General features: G+C 42.1%; 1 protein-coding gene across 4 annotated transcripts in view; it reads right to left on the bottom strand.

Moving 5' to 3' along the window:
• Positions 1-9,832: 9,832 nt before the first annotated feature.
• The window catches only part of zfand4 (zinc finger, AN1-type domain 4), a 52,114-nt gene continuing 42,456 nt past the window's right edge, over positions 9,833-19,490 (bottom strand). For all 4 annotated transcript variants that reach the window (XM_067972703.1, XM_067972702.1, XM_067972704.1 and 1 more), the window contains 3 exons: positions 18,245-18,299; positions 13,541-13,658; positions 9,833-10,951 (listed from right to left, as the gene is read on the bottom strand). In XM_067972703.1, coding sequence (XP_067828804.1) covers positions 10,816-10,951; positions 13,541-13,658; positions 18,245-18,299 — 309 coding nt within the window. In that variant the 3' untranslated portion in view covers positions 9,833-10,815. The remainder of the gene's footprint in view (positions 10,952-13,540; positions 13,659-18,244; positions 18,300-19,490) is intronic.

Below are 19,490 nucleotides of genomic sequence, written 5' to 3'. Positions count from 1 at the left end.
TCTTTCAAAACCCTGGGATGTAGATCATCAGGTCCTTGGGATTTATTGGCTTCCTGTCCCATTAATTTCTCTAGTACTATTTTTTTTATTAATACTAATTTCCTTCAGTTCCTCATTCTCGCCAGTCCCTTGGTTCTGTAATATTTATGGGAGGTTTTTTGTGTCTTCTTCCGTGAAGACAGACACAAAGTATTTGTTTAATTTCTCTGCCATTTCCTTACTCCCCATTATAAATTCTCCCTTCTCTGTCCTCTCTCCACATTTGCCTTCACCAGTCTTTTCCTTTTTACACACCTATAGAAGCTTTTACAGTCCGTTTTTATGTTTCTCGCAAGTTTGCTCTGGAACATCACAAAGAAAGTAGAGATCAGAGAAGCCATTCGGCCCATCTGCCTCATCCTTCCATAGAAACTACAAACGCCCCACAGCATCCACTGCCTCTTGACTGATCCCAGCGTTTTCGCCTCACTACTCGACACTTAAGATCATCCCAGATATTAATCACTCTCTGTGAAGAAGTCCTCCCTGATATCAGTTTTACTACTTTGCACTTATGTCCCCTTGTCCTGGAGTCATAGTTTAACTTGAAATAATGCTCAGAATTTAGCTTTCCTTTTCCGCTTAGTATCTTATCAACCCCAATAAGATCCCCAATTATCCACTTCTTTTCGAGGCTGCAGAGTTCACGTGTTTCTAATCTTTCCTCATACCTCAGACCCTCTGGCGCCATGGGGTGAATTTCCACAGGATTTGTCCCAATCGTCCACAATAATTCAGACAGAAGATCGGCAGAAACCCCTGGAGAAACGGTGTAAATGCCAGGGTTTCTGGAGTTGGGGCAGACGATCGGAAATTCACCCCTCAGGGATCAGCTGCGTGGTCCGCCTATGCTCCCCTTCCAGTGCTTGGATGGTTCCCTTGTGTCTCGGTGATGAGAACTGACCACAGCATTCACCGTAGACCCTGACCAGAGCACTGTACTGCTTCAACACAATAGGCCCCAGACTTAAACTCTGCTGCTTTACAAGTGAGCTTGGTACAGCTTCACATTAGTGCCAGCACTCGGTAAATACCATACACAAAGCAGCTAATGTCAACACACCATAATGAAATAAGCAGTTGAAATTGCTACCTAATTATGGCTTTTAAAAACAATTAGAAAATTAGGCTCATTAAAGGTGGCCCCTTTCACAGGCAGATCCAGAAATGCCTCACATCTTTGTTGGTATCAGCTGAAATTCCATTAGTAAACTGTACGTATCAGAACTTTAAGTGCTCTTCAGCCAGATCAAAGTAAGAACATGAGAAATTGGAGCAGAAGTAGGCCATACGGCCCCTCGAGCCTGCTCTGCCATTCAATAAGATCATGGCTGATCTTTGACCTCAACTGCACTTTCCTGCCCGATCTCCATATCCCTTGATTCCCTTAGAGTCCAAATATTCATTGATCTCAGTCTTGAATATATTCAACGACTGAGCATCCACAGCACTCTGGGGTAGAGAATTCCAAAGATTCACCACCCTCTGAGTGAAGAAATTTCTCCTCAGCTCTGTCCTAAACGGCCAACCCCTTATCCTAAGACTATGCCCCCTAGTTCTAGACTCTCCAGCAAGGGGAAACATCCTCTCAGCATCTACCCTGTCAAGCCCTCTTAGAATCTTATATCTTTCAATGAGATCACCTCATTCTTCTAAACTCCAGAGACTATAGATCCATTCTACTCAATCTTTCCGAATAGGACAACCCTCTCATCCCAGGAATCAATCTAGTGAACCTTCGTTCTCCCCCCCCCCCCCCCCACTCCGCTCTAAGGCAAGTATATCCTTCCTTAGGTAAGGAGACCAAAACTGCACACAATACTCCAGGTGTGGTCTCACCAAAGCCCTGTACAATTGCAGCGAGACTTCCTTGCTCTTGTACTCCAACCCCCTTGCAATAAAGGCCAACATACCATTTACCTTCCTAATTGCTTACTGTATCTGCATGTAAACTTTCTGTTCGTGTACAAGGACACCCAAATCCCTCTGAACACCAACATTTAATAGTTTCTCACCATTTCAAAAGTATTCTGTTTTTCTATTTTTCCTACCAAAGTGAATAACCTCACATTTCCACACATTATACTCCATCTGCTATCTTCTTGCCCACTCATTTAACCTGTCCATATCTCTTTGCAGACTCTTTGGGACCGATATTAGGAGGGAGTTGGGTTGCCAGCGGGGGGGTCGACTGGGCGCGTGGGTAACCCGCCCAGTAAAATCGGTGGGTTCCCCACGCGATCGTAAGTAAATTGAAGCCACTTACCTTGGCTTCCGGGTTTCGGGCTGGAAAGCTGCGCAGTGGGTGGACTGCGCACCCACATCATAGGCTGTCAGCTGGAGGAGCCCTATTTAAAGGGGCAGTCCTCCACTGACTGATGCTGCAGAACCAGCCAAAATTACAGCATGGAGTAGCCCTGTTCCCAGGTTTAATGATGCCTCACTCCAGGTTCTTTTGGATGGGGTGAGGAGGAGGGGGGAGGACAGAGATCTTCTCCCCGGCGGACGGGAGGAAGTGGCCAGCCTCTGCCACCATGAAGGCCTGGCTCAAGGTGGCAGAGGAGGTCACCAGCACCACCAACATATCGCCCACCTGCATATAGTGCAGGAGGCCCTTCAATTACCTAAGTAGGTCAGCCGAAGTGGGTACACTTACTCATTCCCCTACGCTCTGTCTGCCACATCACCGCCCCCACCCCACATCTCCTTCTGCACTGCCAACACTACTCTATCACATCACTCCTCACAACCACTCAAAGCTCATCCTCATCTTACCTGTACTTACTCACCTCGCCAGTACTCATCCCACCACTACCACTCAACCCAATCCTCATACAATCTCATGGCTCTGTCTCATACTCACCCTCTCATGCATCTCTTTCACAGTCAGCCTCACCGCACCTGCCACTACCTGTGCTGCAGCCACAGCTCATGCATCACGTATGTGCACTAGGAAGCGTAAGGCAAATGTGTCATGAGCATGAAGGGGATGCACAAGGGTGTTTGAGGGTTTGTCATGGTTTTTACTTATATTTGATTTCTGATCAACTCACATTACATATTATATTGGCACCACTACTGCCACGTCTTAGCCATTCTTGACTGGCTTGTGCAATAATGCCCTTTCATGAGGTTCTCCATGAATACCCTTGATGCCACCCATTGGGTCACCCTACAGTGGGTGTATGTGTAGCTGCACGATTACTTTGTGGAGGTGCCTGTTGCGCAGCTCCAGGTGCCGGAGGTGGACGGCTTGCCTGGGGAGGCTGGTGATGTTGCTCGTCCTCCAGTGGATTGATGAATGTAGCAATGGACCCCACCCCCCCATCCTGACGGTGTGAGTTTGAGTGGGTCCACAAAGTAGGTAAATGTGTTTGACAGCAGAGTTTAGGGTATGATTTAATAATTTGGAGCGTGGAGACAACGGTGTGGCAGACAAAACTTTGTCTGAGGTGACAGAGTGCCCTGCTGCAATGAATGAGGGTTTACCCCACACCTGTTAAATGGACCTTTGCAGCTGCCACTGGCTGCAACACGTCTGTTTAAACAGAGAGTGTTTCCCCCAGCATGGGAAACACGCTCTGGATAGTCCAAAATCCGAATCCTCCTAAAATCTCCAACTAATGAGGTCTGTAAACGACCTCAAATACCCAGATAATGATCTTAAGTAGGATCCTGCTGGATTTGATTGCCGGTGGGAGTCCCACATGCGGGGGCTGCGCGTGCACCGATTCGCGTCATTGGGGAACCCGGAAGTGGGCGGGTTTGGAGCCGGGCTCCGGACCCACTCCAGGAATCCCCAATTTTAGGACCCCCCCCCCCCGCCCGCCACGAACACACCCACTCGGCCATCCGAAAATTGACCCCTTTGTGTCCTCCTCACAGCTTACTTTCCCACCTAGCTTTGCATCGTCAGCAAGCTTGGATACATTACACTCAGTCCCTTCATCTAAGTCATTAATATAGATTGTAAATAGCTGAGGCCCAAGCACTGATCCCCACTAGTTACAAGCTTCCAACCCGAAAATGACCCGTTTATTCCTACTCTCTGTTTTCTGTCCATTAACCAATCGTCAATCCATCCTAATATATTACCCCCAATCCCACGAGCTCTAATCTTGTGTAACCACCTCGTGTGGCACTATATCGAATGCCTTTTGAAAATCTAAATATACTACATCTACTGGCTCCCTCTTATCTACCCTGCTAGTTACACCCTCAAAAAACTCTAATAGATTTGTGAAACACGATTTCCCTTTCAGAAAACAGTGTTGACTTTGCCTAATCATATTATGATTTTCCAAGTGCCCTGTTACTACGTCCTTAATAATAGATTCTCACATTTTCCCTACTACTGATGTCAGGCTAACTGGCCTATAGTTCCCTGTTTTCTCTCTCTCCCTGCTTTCTTGAATAGCGGGGTTACATTTGCTACCTTCCAATCAATGGGGGCAGTTCTAGAATCTAGGGAATTCTGGAAGATCAAAACCAATGCATCCACTATCTCTACAGCCACCTCTTTTAGAACCCTACGATGTAGGCCATCAGGTCCAGGTGATCTGTCTGCTTTTAATCCCATTAATTTATCTAATACTTATTCTTTACTAATATTAATTACTTTAAGTGCTCTTCAGTAAGATCAAAGTGCGAGTAAAGTGCTTTTCTCCCCCCATTTACTCCTGAAGATGGTGACTCACATTAAGAGTTTTGTTCATGGTGTCAATAGTCCCCAATATCTCCCCCAACCAAAGCTGCTACCAGGATTTCAGTAAAAGGTAATGATGAGTACAATCAAATATCGGGCATCACTGCCCAGTGTTGCCTGTGGGCCATTGGCAGGGACGGAGCAGAGGTAGAAGGTTTGTGGGGGGGGGGCAAAGTCCAGTATTGGCTGCCTTGGCACAGCACAGCCATGGTGATATCCTCCAATATCACACTACCAGTTGCGTCAGACTCAAAAATGCAACATGAGCGCAATAATTTAAAAGTTGAGTAAATTTTTGCAGTCAGTCTTGGACAAGTCTTGACATACAAAAGTGGCTGGCCACAAAGTGATTGGGGGAAGAGGGTGGTTAAGACCGCCCCCCTGACCCTCCACCGACTCCGCCACTGGCCAGTGTCTGAAGAGCATTTGTGGGTTCTTCAGCACAAGCTCAGTTGCAGAATACTCAAAAACAGAACTTTATTTACATGCCTTCCAGGACTATTACAAGTCACTACACTTCAAAAGTACTTCATTAGCTGTACAGCACTTTGAGACATCCTGAGGTCGTGAAAGGAGATACATAAACGCAAGTCTTTCTTGCTTTAGGTCACAAAAACAACACCGCTCCTCCGACCCAAAACTGGATTATATACCTCTTTATAATTATAGGAACTCAGCACTTCCTCTGCTGGTCTTTATTTACATCACATATACACACATATAGCACCTAGCCCTACAGGGGCCGCTGGGACCACTACCCAGAAATTAGGCAAACAACCATGACCTATGAAAAGGGATAAGTCTGCTGCTTAGATGTTCAGGTACAGGGTGCCTGCTGGACTCATGGCATTACAGTCATGGGCACAGAAAAGGACATTTACGTAGACAACACACACACAAACAAAAACCACTGCAAATCACTTGAACTGCTTATGCTAAAGTATTTTGTCGTACTCTCCGGCAGTAAGAAAGCACATCTTAATGATCTTTTCCCTTACTTTCTTTTTTATTAAATCAACATGGCTTTACCTAAATTTACATTGAAATACCAGCTTTTAAAATATCCACAAAACATTGAATCTCACAGCACAGAAGGAGGCCATTCGGCCCATCGTGCCTGTGCCGGCTCTTTGAAAAGAGCTATCCAATTAGTCCCACTGCCCTGCTCTTTCCCCATAGCCCTGCAAATTTCTCCTTTTAATGATTCCTTTTCAGTCATTAATAATAAACCTTAGAGGGAGCAGGACCCAACACAGAGCAGGAAAGGCACAGGGTGAGCACACAGAGTTTTGTTGGAAGTAAATAGATTCTAATTTTTTTTAAGCCCACGCTTGCTTCTGGCTCATTCACACAACAGGTCATTCTTAATAATAAATACAGGGGTAGATTGAATAAATTAGCACTCCAGACGCAGAGCTTTGCAGATCGGGAGCACGCATCGGGAGTTTGGGGGTAAAGGTCAGCACACTGTGTATAGTGAAGCAGTGCAGAAAGGAGATGGAAGGTGTCCCAAAGGAGCTTGGAGAAGGGGAGGCAGCCTATCCCAGGAGATTGTGCGGCTGAGGGGGGGGGGGGGGGGGGCGGAGGTGAAAGTATAGGTGTACCAGGTAGAAAAGGCAGAGTAAGCTTTAAAAATATATATCCACATATTAAAGATTGATTCTGCAGTGGTTGTAACGGCTTTATAAAGTCAGGCCTGGAATGTATAAGATATTACCTCATTAACAGTCCATGTGAAGAGATAAGAAATATAGTAGGTATATAGTAAATTAGTCAAGGAAACTAGGGAGGCAGCATCTGCACAGAAACAGTTAACGTTTCAGGTTAAAGACCTTCGCCAGAACTGGAACATGTTAACATCTTAACATCTTCCAGTTCTGACGAAAGGTCATCGACCGGAAATGTTAACTCTGTTTCTTTCTCCACAGACGCTGCCTGACTTGCTGAGCTTCTCCAGCATTTTCTGTTTTTATTTCAGATTTCCAGCATCCGCAGTATTTTGCTTTTGGTATGAATAGGGGTTGTGCTAAGAATTTACAGGGAAGAGATAAGACTTTGAAAGCTACAGAGAATTAATGAGCACTCGTGTGGAACGTCCAGAGTGTAATAAACAACCAAAGACATCGGAGGCCTGCACAACAAATGGCAGCAGCTAATCGTACCACTAAATAAGCTAATGTGTCAACACCATACACACAGAACACGATGACATATGGCACCCATTTATTCTACGTAATTAATCCTATAGAAGATACAACACATATGGAGCTCCTCGGGGGCGTTTTGACCTAGTCTTCCTGATGCTAGCGTAAGCAGTTAAGATGACATGCTTGCAATGTGAAAAAGGGAGAGGTGTAGCCCTAATAAAGGATATCATAAGGACAATAGTGAGAAAGGATCTTGGCTCAGATCAGGATGTAGAATCAGTATGGGTGGAAATAAGAAATAACAAGGGGCAGAAAACACTGGTGGGGGTAGTTTATCGGCCCCCTAGTAGTAACTATACTGTTAGACATAGTATTAATCAAGAAATAATTGGAGTTTGTAATAAAGGTAATGCAATAATTGTGAGGGACCTTAATCTACATATAGACTGGACAAATCAACTTGGCAAAGGTAGTCTGGAGGACAAGTTCATGGAATGTATTTGAAACAGTTTCCTAGAATACGTCATGGAACCAACCAGGGAACAGGCTATCTTAGATTTTTTTTATTCGTTCATGGGATGTGGGCGTCGCTGGCAAGGCCAGCATTTATTACCTATTCCTAATTGCCCTTGAGAAGGTGGTGGTGAGCCGCCGTCTTGAACCGCTGCAGTCCGTGTGGTGAAGGTTCTCCTACAGTGCTGTTAGGGAGTTCCAGGATTTTGACCCAGCGATGATGAAGGAACGGCGATATATTTCCAAATCGGGATGGTGTGTGACTTGGAGGGGAACGTACAGGTGTTGTTCCCATGTGCCTGCTGCCCTTGTCCTTCTAGGTGGTAGGGATCGTGGGTTTGGGAAATACTGTCGAAGAAGCCTGTAGATGATACACACTGCAGCCACGGTGTGCCGGTGGTGAAGGGAATGAATGGGGTGCCAATCAAACTTGCTCAAGGGCAACAGTTGCAGAAAGAACACTGGGTTGTGAAAGAGCCTGAAGCTCTGTCCCAGTCATAAGACAATATGGAGCCAACCAGCGTTTGAGCTGACTAAAATGAGGAAAAAAAATCCATCAAATGTTTTTCGCCAATTATATTAAAATCAGAATAAAATTATTTAAGACTAAAACTAACATTTGAGATAAAGACTAAAATTAAAATTATTTCTAAGATTAAATCCATACTACTCAATAGCCCACAACTTTTGGAACCAATGTTGGAAACTAAACAGGTTCCTCAAACACCAGTTTATTACTTGTGGCTTGTTGGTTGTTTGTGAAGTGAAACAACAATTGTGACTTTTTAGAAAAATGAAAATGTTGAAAACATCTGAAAAAAACAGAACAAAAGTGCAGAAAGCAAAACATTAAACTTTTGACTGTTTCCCAAAACAAGCTAAAATACTTGGGGATAAAAACACTTAACAAAAACTGGAACTAAACACTTTTTGAACAATGAGTAAAACTTAGATGATGAGACAAACAAATCAAAATGATTTCTTGGACTAAAACAATCGAGCTACATTACCTAGCACTTTGGAAACCAATTAGTCACACGGCCTGAAATGTTCTGAGCAGGACAAATTTCTCTGTCTTTGACTAGTAGCGTTTGTGCTTTTTAAATTTGGACCACAGAAATCAAACATCAAATACTAACTCCTCCTTCCAGGCATCCTAGCAAATATTCTGGCGTCCCAGTTCTGATGAAAGGTCATTGACCTGAAACATTAACTCTGTTTCTCTCCACAGATGCTGCCTGACCTGCGTGTTTCCAGCATTTTCTGTTTTAATACAAAAAAGATACTGATAGTTAAAGGAAAATGGATTGAAAAAAAAACCTAAAGCAGCATAGTATATTGGTGCTCAAAGTATGATGTCATATCAGCGATTTCCCATACAGTGAGTGCCTGATGCTAGCCATACTACAGAGACACAGCAATAGCCAGACATGAAGGTTCTCAGTCAGTGGGGAGGAAAGGAGGAGAGGGGAAGAGAAAATAAAAACAAGCAGGTGTTTGCTGGAATAGAATGAGTCATAGGTTAGACCCTAGTATATTAAAACTAGACATATAGTGAACAAGTTGTGTCCTGCTGTTTAATTGCATCATAAGATGTCTTCTAACACTAAACTACACCCATTTAATGCATCCCTTGTATTACACACTACTACATACAATACACGAGTATGCCTTATTAAAATTAACAAAGGCTTTTCAAATAAAATAAAAAGTCACCAGAATGATTTAAACTATACTTACAGGATCATAGACATAACTGTTGAAATAGCAAACTGTTCTCATCACACCCAGTAACAAGTGCCAATTCCACTATCTACACCCTCAGCCCTCTTTGCCTCAACCTGTTGAACTGAGGAGGCAGGTTCTTCAGCAGTTGTACAAACCAAGTCACAAGTCAGTTTAGTAGAAATTCCTATCGGCTCTTGACGACAGGAGGTCACCAGTTCTTTCGCCTGGAATAAAAACAGAAAATGCTGGGCATGTATAGTCCATCAGTGTCTACAGAGAGAAACGTTTTTATCCCCACTGTATGATTCACTGCCGTTTCTCGTCCTGTCAGCCTTCAAATAGTTCTGTTCCTCTGTTGTGATTTTTGTTTGCCTCTTTTTTCCTGTTCACCATGTTGTCCCTTTCTCCCCTTCTTTGGGACTGCATTTGGAAAACCCCGTTTTCAAAGCCATAGAGTTCTAAGGGTCTCCATCCAACATGTTAACCTGCCTTCTCTTTGTGGCTGCTGGTGTACTCGTCATGGATTTCCAGCAGTTTGTGTTTCAATTACAGATCTCCAGCATATGCACCATTGGATTTTACCTCTTTCCCAAACCGTAGCATGTTGTAATGAACGGGATCGACTGATCCAAGTGATTTAGATATTAGCGCAACATAAATCATTAAAGTACAAACTCCAAAATGCCATTATTGTGTTTAATATAAATTAGTTTAATATCTGCTAGATGTTGCCTGCACACTTTAGAAAAATTATACGTGCAAGTAATAAATTCAATTTTTATTGAAATCTTGTTAACAGCACTCTAATTTTTATTTGCAAAAAACAAACAGCAGCACTGTGTGTAGAGTCTTGCATTAAAAAACTGTGAGGATACAAAAAAGATTGACTTTGCCAAAATGTGTTTGATATGGCAATGGAAGAGAAGAACTATGTCGCAGATAATTTCTGAGGATCAGTCAAAAAGACAGATGAACGCGTTTTAAAATCACCTCACAAAATGTTTCCAGTGAGGTGGCCAATAAACTTGATACAGTGCATAAAACTTGAAAGAAATTTTTTTTAAAAACTACTGAGATATTGCACAACGAACCAGTGTGGGAGCTAAGTACAGTTGTCACTGAATCCTGTCATCAATGGTGTCAACATCTGTAAAAGCAGCAGAGAGGCAAACTTTTCACCGTGAAATAAATATACTTATAACGAGAACTTGCAATGTTAAGATAGACAAGTACTTAAAATGTTATACTACAAAGACCTAATGCACATGCCTTCTTTTTTTAAAAAAAAGGTCCTCCCTTCCTTGGGGTTTGTTTTAGTCAAACAGTAGTGACGAGTTTTTAATAAAGTGCATTCTTGCAAGATTTGCTAGTGAAGTATTGTCTGCACCAAATATAAAATTAACAAAACACATCTGCATTCATTAGAAACCAAATTTGTCACAGCACAAATCTTTAGGAAATTCATTTTTTTTTTTTAACACTGACAATTTAGTAAAAGAATTAAGATGCAAACTAAAAACCCACAATAGTGTTTACATAATACATAAATACCGAGCATCAAATGTGTGCTTCTGATTGGCAATTTTGTCTCTCCAGACGAATGTCAAAATTAAGCAAAATGGTTATATACTTATTATTGTTCTTTTAGCACAGTCTGACAAGTTGCACGCAACACTAATTGGGTCAGATTTTTGGAAGCTTTGGTGCACTAACGACAGGGTTGGTCTCCTGCAAATATCTCCTTCCTGCTGTCTTGTAGTCGTACGTGCACTCGTGAGTCTCGGCATAACGATGTGTTGCACAAAAGTTGTTTCCACATCTGCAATTTGATAAACACGATTTAGCCCTCAGTAACTTTCGCGCGTTACGTGCATTTCATTCTTGAATTACAGAGTTATGTAAATCAGTTTGGTTTGAATGAAGCTAAAGCGCTTGCAGCTTTGAACATTTGGAAAGATTTTTGCAAGGACAAAGGGTTAAAAAATATACTGCTGTTTATACTGTACCAGAGTTTCAAAGAACATCTTAAATCTACTGCATTTAAAACAGCAAACATGGAATCTCTTAAAAGGAAGGGGGGAGGGGAAAACAAAAACTTTCCTTCTCCCAACTTTAAAGGTTTTTAAAAAATCCTACAAATGGCTCGCCTCACAATCAAATCCTTGCTCTCTAAGGAGGACAGAATGCATGAGGTCTTTTCGAAGCTCCCCGGGAATCCCCTCCATCCACATTTGAAAGTGTACATGTATCTTTTAGCATTGAGATACACTAAGAAAAGCACAGCTTCTATAGCAAATGTATTACTTAAAACAAAAACACAGCCAAAGGGGGCTTTGAGGCAATACCAATGTAGGATGGAGGAGGGCTTGGGGGAGGAAAGAAAGATTCCTTTTAATATTTGCAATTTTTAAAAAATAATTTAAAAATGGGAGACTTACTACATAAGGTCCTTTCCCCACAATTACAATTTAAATCACATTAAAAATCTCCTAAATGTTAATATAAATGTTACAAAAACCACACTGCACTTTCATGGGGTCCCAATGCCTCAGGTTGGACAGAGACGTTAGTGTGTAGGGGATAGCAGTTCGACAATATTCTTGCTCCTCAATACTAGTTCGAAGCAGTCAGCCATTTGAGCGGTGCCGTAGAGGCAGAGTGCACGACCATGCTACATTGGTAAGAATTCTTTAATGACAGGCCACTTCAGACCCACAGAATCAGCTGACCTTTTGAGGCCTAAAATATCAGGTCCCAACCAATCCCATCATCATGGTGCGGCACAGTCACAAAAATGTTTAATATCTGGGAGATTTTTTAACAAATGAAGTGCATGGTGCAGTGAGTTAGCACGTGGTCCTTTCAGCACTGAGAATCAGGGCTTGAATCCAGCCCTGACTGACTGTGGAAGTCTCTTCTTTCTGTGGGGTGTAGGGGTCTTGTGAGTTTAGTTAGTCTCAACCCAGTTTGTAAGCGAGCACACAGCATAAAATTGCTCTTAATTTGGCAACCGCACACACAGGCGACAAGGTTGGCTAGTGTAGGAAATGAGAAGTTGCACAAATTGCCTTGAAATTAGGAGCTCCAATCTTCAGCTCTCTGTATGGTATTTGAGCTTAGAGGGCTTAATGCTGACGCTGAATAAAGTCCCCACCACTTATAGAAGGAGCAATCCAGCGAATGGGATTTGTCCACTAAACGCAACAGCCGGTATAACATAAGAGGGGAATAGCAGGGTTTAAGTACACAAAAGGTAATTGAACATTAACGAGGTGTTATTTACTTACTTATGTTTGTTCTTGCATTCAGTGCAACTTAACAAGGCGCAAACTTGTGAGTAAGCTCAGCTGTTTTTACCTGAAATAAGGGGAGTACTTAAGAAGCTATAACCGGCAACTTTGAAACTGACGTTAATGCAATTGGATAATGGTTAACGCTTTTTGGCTGATATAAGCGACTGCTCGTTTTAAGCAATGGGGATTCTATCGGAAATGGGAATGTGTTTCCCTTGTGTTGGTATCATTCACCTTGTTGAAGATAAATATTCACTTGAAAAAGTCTAGATGAGGAAAGCACTTTGAACTGTAAACACTTTACACAATACAAATCCCTCTACATTCAATAATAAATAACTGAAAACAGAATCTATGCCACAAGCACTCAAAGGCTTGACATCCAACATTTTGTTTGTACCACAAGCGTGTTATATAAAAATCATAAAACAGCCAAACTAAAGTACAATTGGTGAATATGGGAACTGTAAAACACCCGCTGTGTCTTTCATCTCTCCACAGAGGATTCGGCCCAAACATAGTGAATAAATAAAGTTAGAAATTGTGGCTTGAATAATCCCAACAAATTTGTAATGAGCTATGAAGCAAGTTTAAATTTCAAGCTTTTAATAAATATTACAACATTAATCAAAGTCATCAGTGCTGCCAGTAATATGCTAACATTCAGTGACAGGAACATCCTCTGTGCTTTTCGTTCCCAAATCAAACTGTTCATTTTTAAATGTATAAAAAGGAAAATTACAAAATGCTGTAAACTGGAAATAAAACCAAAAATGCTGGAAATACACAGGTGGAGAGAGAAAAGACAAGTTATGATATTTTGGGGTTTTGATGAAGGGCCCGCACATACGAAATGTCATAACCGGTCTTTTGTCTTTATACATGCTGATTGGCCTGCTGTGTATTTCCAGCATGTTCTGCTTTTTAATTTCAGATTTACAATGCCAATGTGTTAATAATGGGAATGTAATACCATTCCGACATTCTTTGAATAGCATTGTCACGGAATTAATGGCAAGTTTCTGGTTTGGAATAGCATACCACAACAAAACAGGTACCATGAAGACTCTTCTACTTGGGATAGAACATGTAACGATCTTGAATGTATTACTTGCCTGCACTCATAGCTGGTAGCCAATCCAGTTTTCTTCCCACAAAGAAAGCAGTGCTTGGCATTTTTCTTTTTTGTTTGGGTTGGAGCCTTTACTGGTGGGAAGTGATGTGTAGGGGTGCCTGAGACAAACAATGACCGGACATAAAATGTCATTTTGAAGAACAAATGAGGTTATACTATTTAATTTTTTTTTGTAAATTCAAAAACAAAAACAGGTATTACTGAAAAGTCTAATTAGGACATGATAAACATTTGAGAAATGAATGATATGAAGTTTTGTTTCAGTTTTGAATTGGGTATCTGGCAGATGTTGCATAATAAGACTTTCAAAACAAGGGGGATAAACAACCACGGCCAGGACAACACTTGCTTTAAGCCCCCATTTTCTTTAACACTTATTGGTGAAATGTCACTCAATATAAAGTACCCTGCATAAAAATATCTTTTTTTAGGATTCATTACCAAAATTTGAAGAGGTGTTTAAAATTACTTGTGGATACACAAGTTGATTTCCCCTGTCACAATGGGAAAGTCATTTTTGTCTTCTTGAAACCAAGTCTTTTCCACACACATTTCTAGGATTTTGCATCCGCAGCAACACCAGACAAGAGAAACTATTCAGCAGTTGACACAGCCTTTACATACAGTGGCTTCCATCTCGTGGAGTAGAGCCGAGTGACAAACTGGACACGGTCAACAACCATTGACCAATCACCAGTTGTTGATTAGTCAACAACTCCATTATTGTTGTATCATGGGACTAGCAGGATGGGAGAAGGCGAACTAGATGGACCTTGGTCCTTTTTTGTGTCGCAATTCCTACGTTCCTATCCCAGCTGGAAGTTCCAACATTGAAACTATATGAGCATTTTCAGCAAAGTTCCTGTTCCTTCTCCTTCCTCTCAAAGCTTGTTTCATAAATAATTAATTTCTGGGAGTGTTACAAAAAAGTTAAAATATAACAAATCATTTACACAGTATCTGGATCCGAGAACTACCATCCCACAAGTTTTATTTTTCTGAGCTGCAGATATTTGAAAACAATTTTAAGGTGAGAGAAACCTACATTATCTGTCCTTTCACCATGTTCTCCCTCCACCCTGCCCTGCCCTGAGCTACTGTCTGGCTATGAATGCTCCATCTCTGTTGCACTACTCATCAATTTTATGGCACTGATATTATTGGCTTGCCATTCCATAGCACTGGTATCCACAGCCTCACACCCCCAACCATTACTTGCTTGCTTGACCCGTTGTGTCTCTCCCTTGCCCAAGAGGCATAATAAAAGGTAGGGAAGAACAAAGAAAGTCAGACAAACCAGTCACTGCACTTGCACTTGGTGCATAAAATAACGGGTCTTCTGAATCATGAAGTACAACCAAAGGAGGTACTCTGGCTTGATCAAAGCATAGGAGGCAACGTAGGAAAAGGACAAGACTTTCAGGGAGAAAAGGAAGTCACCAAATAGGGTAGGTAACTCCCTAGCCTCAAACCCCAAAACTAATTAAATGACGACTGGTCAGGAGAACAGTAAGTACCCTGACACAAGGTGGGTGGGGGGGGGCGGGGGGAGAGGAAAAGGCTGGTTGCATAATTTCAAGGTCCGAAGATAGGCAACAGATTGAATAGAAGTGTGAACAGGCAACCCAGGGTCAATCATAGGTGTATTTAAGGAAAGTAAGAAAAAGAGCCATTAAGAAAGAACTTGCTTGGGGGCACTTTCCATTACATCAGGATGTCCCAAAGTGCTTCACAGCTGATGGAGTATTTTGAAGTGTACTCACTGTTGTAACATAGGGAAACACAGCCAGGTACCACAAATAGCAATTAGATTAGTGACCAGATAATATATTTTTTTAAAAGTGATGTCAGTTGAGGGATAAATATTGGCCAGGGCAGTGGGAGAATTCCACTGCTCTTCTTCAAATAGTGCCGTGGGATTTTTTTCTTGAGGGGGCAGACAGGGCCTTGGTTTAACTTTGCATCTGCAAGATGGCACCTCTGACAGTGCAGCACTCCCTCAGTACTGGACTGGAGTGTCAGTCCAGATTATATGTTCAAGTCTCTGGAGTGGGACTTGAACCCACAACCTTACATACATACGAACATAGGAATTAAGAGCAGGAGTAGGCCATTCGGCCCCTCGAGCCTGCTCTGCCATTTGATAAGATCATGGCTGATCTGATTGTGACCTCAACCCTACTTTCCCCTCTACCTACTATAACCTTTGACTCCCTTGTTAATCAGGAATATATCTAACTCAGCCTTAAAAATATTCAATGACCCTGCCTCCACCGCTCTCTGGGGAAGGGAGTTCCACAGACTCATGACACTCAGAAAAAAATTCTCCTCATTTCCATCTTAAATGGGAGACCCCTTATTTTTAAACTGTGGCCCCTAGTTCTAGTCTTTCCCACAAGGGGAAACATCCCCTCAGCATCTAACCCTTCTAGTCCCTTCAGAATCTTATATGTTTCAATAAGATCACCTCTCATTCTTCTAAACTCCAGTGTATACAGGCCCAACTTGTCCAACCTTTCCTCATAAGATAACCCCCTTATCCCAGGAATCAGTTGAGTGAACCTTCTCTGAACCACTTCCAAATCAATCGTGTCCTTTCTTAAATAAGGAGACCTAAACTGCACACTGTATTCTGGATGTGGTCTCACCAATGCCCTGTACAACTGTAGCAAAACATCTCTACTTTTATATTCCATTTCCCTTGCAATAAATGACAACATTCCATTTGCCTTCCTAATCACCTTCTGACTCGAGGCAAAAGAGCTACCACCATTGAGCCACGGCTGACACCTACTTAGCCATTAGTCATCACACACAGAAAAACTGCATCAAACGCCCCTGCAAAAGTAGTAGTGATAATGCTACTACTTCAAAGAGAAATCTTAAATAAGAATCCTTTAGGAACTGACACTTACATAATAAATCTCAACAGTACTGATAAAATGTAATGACTCTCAACATCAAGGTCTAAGCTACCATATAAAATGGAACAAGCCTCCTCAAGAAAAGACATGGTCTTCCTACAGAAGACTGATTGTCCACTGGTTCACTGGGGGTGCAATGCCCAGTATAGAACAAAGCCAAACTGATCAGAAGGCCCCTGGTTCAATTCCAGGTACGACGCAGACTCACTAGGATGATGCCTGGTATGAGGAAACACAAATATGAAGACAGACTTGCAAAGTTAGATCTTTTTTCATTAGATCAATGCAGATTACGGGGCGATATAGTAGAAGTTTCTTAAATTATGAAAGAATGGGAGTGTTTCCAGTAGTTGAGGGGCCATAGATACAAGATTAATTGTAAAAGATTTAGAACAGAGAGCAGTAGAAACTTCTTCACACAGAAAGTTGTGAGGCTGTGGAATTAAATTCCACGGTTAGTGGTCGAGGCCGAAACTACACCAACTATCAATATTAGGTTGGCTAGGTAGATGGAGGAAATGGGATTAAAGGGAGATGGGAACAAGGTGGGTAAATGTGATTAGAACGATTTGTTCTCGTGGAGGGTGAATGCCGACATGGACTGGTTGGGCCGAATGGCCTGTTTCGGTGTTGTAACTTCTATGTATTTCTATGGTCTCTGCTGAGGCTTTATATCTGATCATTTGCAGCAGCATCTCTAAACAAGGGAGAGATTTTTTTTTAAATGAGCCCAGAGTTCCCATTCACCAGTGACTCCTGCTTGAAAATACACACAGTGCCCTATATGTCCCAAATACTGACTCCCTGAAATTCAAAGAAGTAACTCCACCCTAAACTCAAGACAAGTTGTCTGCAACGTCCATGCCCATATGTCAAATACTGTTCAGCGACACTGCAGGAATCTGGGCTGGAAACTGATCTTTTCAGATCGTTAACAGACAACTAAATGGGAGAATGTGTCACTTACATAAGATGTAATTTAGCCCTATGGTTAATGTTGCCATTGACTTTGCCATCAAGAAAGCTTATGTTTAAATTGAATTTAACTATCATATCCACCTGTCTGTTTGGACGACTGCACTATACATCCTTACAATTACTGTTACACCTCATTCTTCTGAGATCTTCTTTTCAATAGATGTTACTGTCTTTCACTCCCGAGGTCTATAGTCAGCTTTTCTGGCATTTTTCTTGGCAGTTTCAAAGTTAAACTGCGGATGACTGTTGATGAAATGGTCACATTCAGCAAATACAAAATGAGACTCATCGTATTTAAACTGCTGTGTGAACCGTTGAGCAATTTTTTCAACTTGACCCATTTCTTTTGGTGGGGGGGGGGCAGTGTGGATACCGAGAACAGGATTAATCCACCTTTCATTTGACACTCACAACTATCCTAGATATTACTGCGAATTTAGCCTAGACAAATCAAATTCATAAGTCACTCAAAGTTAATCATCCTTTAAAAAGTCAAGTGAACATTAAACCCAAGTCCTACTGTCAATTGTAATTTACCCCTGTCTGACTTCCCTTGGATGGTGAATGTGGCAGCTGAGCCATTTGAGGAGAAATTCCTACCCATAACATTAAAGCTAACTTTGTGACAAGGTTACAATGGGCGGGGAGGGAGAAAGATAAAGATAAGGGACTCATGGTACTTATGCATATAGGAGAGCATCACCTAGTTTAATTGGGAGAAATGGCACAAAATGAAAACTATTCAGCAAGAAATCAAAGTCACGTCACTTTATCAAGCTTACCTATTCGTCTTCCTATTGTAGTGGGTCTGCCGGTCGCACAAAGTCCAAAGGGAGACTGGAAGTGAAGGAAAGGGGAAAATTTTGTATATTAACCATAACAGAAATTTAACAAGATATAATAAAAATTGAGAAGTGAATGTATAGTGAATCAGGTACCACTCGCCTAAACAGATAATTATATCTTTCCCCTTTTCGGAACGTGTTAAGGGCAGAAAGCATGTCACTGTAACTTGGAAAAAATTTCTCAGAGGATTAACAATCTCAAACTAGAAACGCCCGCAAAATATTATTTGTGGAGGAAGTTGCTGACACCATTTAGTCAACATGGAAAACAGGATTACTCACCTTATGCGACTTTTTTAGGCTCGACTCTTTAAAAGACACATTTCTCCCTTCTCCTTTGTGTGACTTTCCATATCATACACTATCCTACGCTATACAATGGCCCAGAATTTGCTGGAGCAGGGCATCGCCTGGCATGCCCTGTTAGGCTTTTTCCCCCCTCGCCCTACAGTTTGAAATTTTTTGCCCTGCAAATTGCCGGAAGTGCGAGCTGATAACGGGGCAATGGGGCAGCTGGGACTTTGGCAAACGACGGGACCAACAGTCTATCTCCTTAACCAATGAGTGTAAGGAGTCACACAACACCAGGTTATAGTCCAACAGCTTGATTTGAAATCACAAGCTGACGGAGCTTTCCTCCTTCGTCAGGTGAAGCGAAGAGATGTAAATAGGCACAGCATATAGAGTCAGAGAACAATGCCTGGTGATTACAGATCATCTTTCTAACTGCCCTTTATCACACCTCGGCAGAGAGATAGTCACAGCAATCAAAGGAGTGAATGGTGTTCAAACAGGTTAGTCAGGGAAACATTACATCCAAGAATACTGAGGTGGGGTCACCAGGGATCAAATGTAGCAGATGCTGGGGTTTGTATTAAAAACAGATAACTTTTTTTTGCTGGGATTCGCCGCAGGTCCGGCCGCATCTGTGTATGGAGAACAAGCCAACTACGACTTGAGTCTGGATGATTCTACGTCAGGTGGGGTTACATGTAGCGTGACATGAACCCAAGATCCCGGTTGAGGCCGTCCTCATGGGTGCGGAACTTGGTTATCAATTTCTGCTCGACGATTTTGCGTTGTCGTGTGTCTCGAAGGCCGCCTTGGAGAACGCTTACCCAAAGATCGGAGGCTGAGTGTCCTTGACTGCTGAAGTGTTCCCCAACTGGGAGGGAACCCTCCT

Source organism: Heptranchias perlo, chromosome 36 (assembly GCF_035084215.1).
Source record: "Heptranchias perlo isolate sHepPer1 chromosome 36, sHepPer1.hap1, whole genome shotgun sequence".
In the NCBI taxonomy this organism is placed as follows: domain Eukaryota; kingdom Metazoa; phylum Chordata; class Chondrichthyes; order Hexanchiformes; family Hexanchidae; genus Heptranchias; species Heptranchias perlo.
The sequence above is the reverse complement of the archived record's forward strand: the minus strand, read 5'-3'. Positions and strand labels throughout refer to the sequence as shown.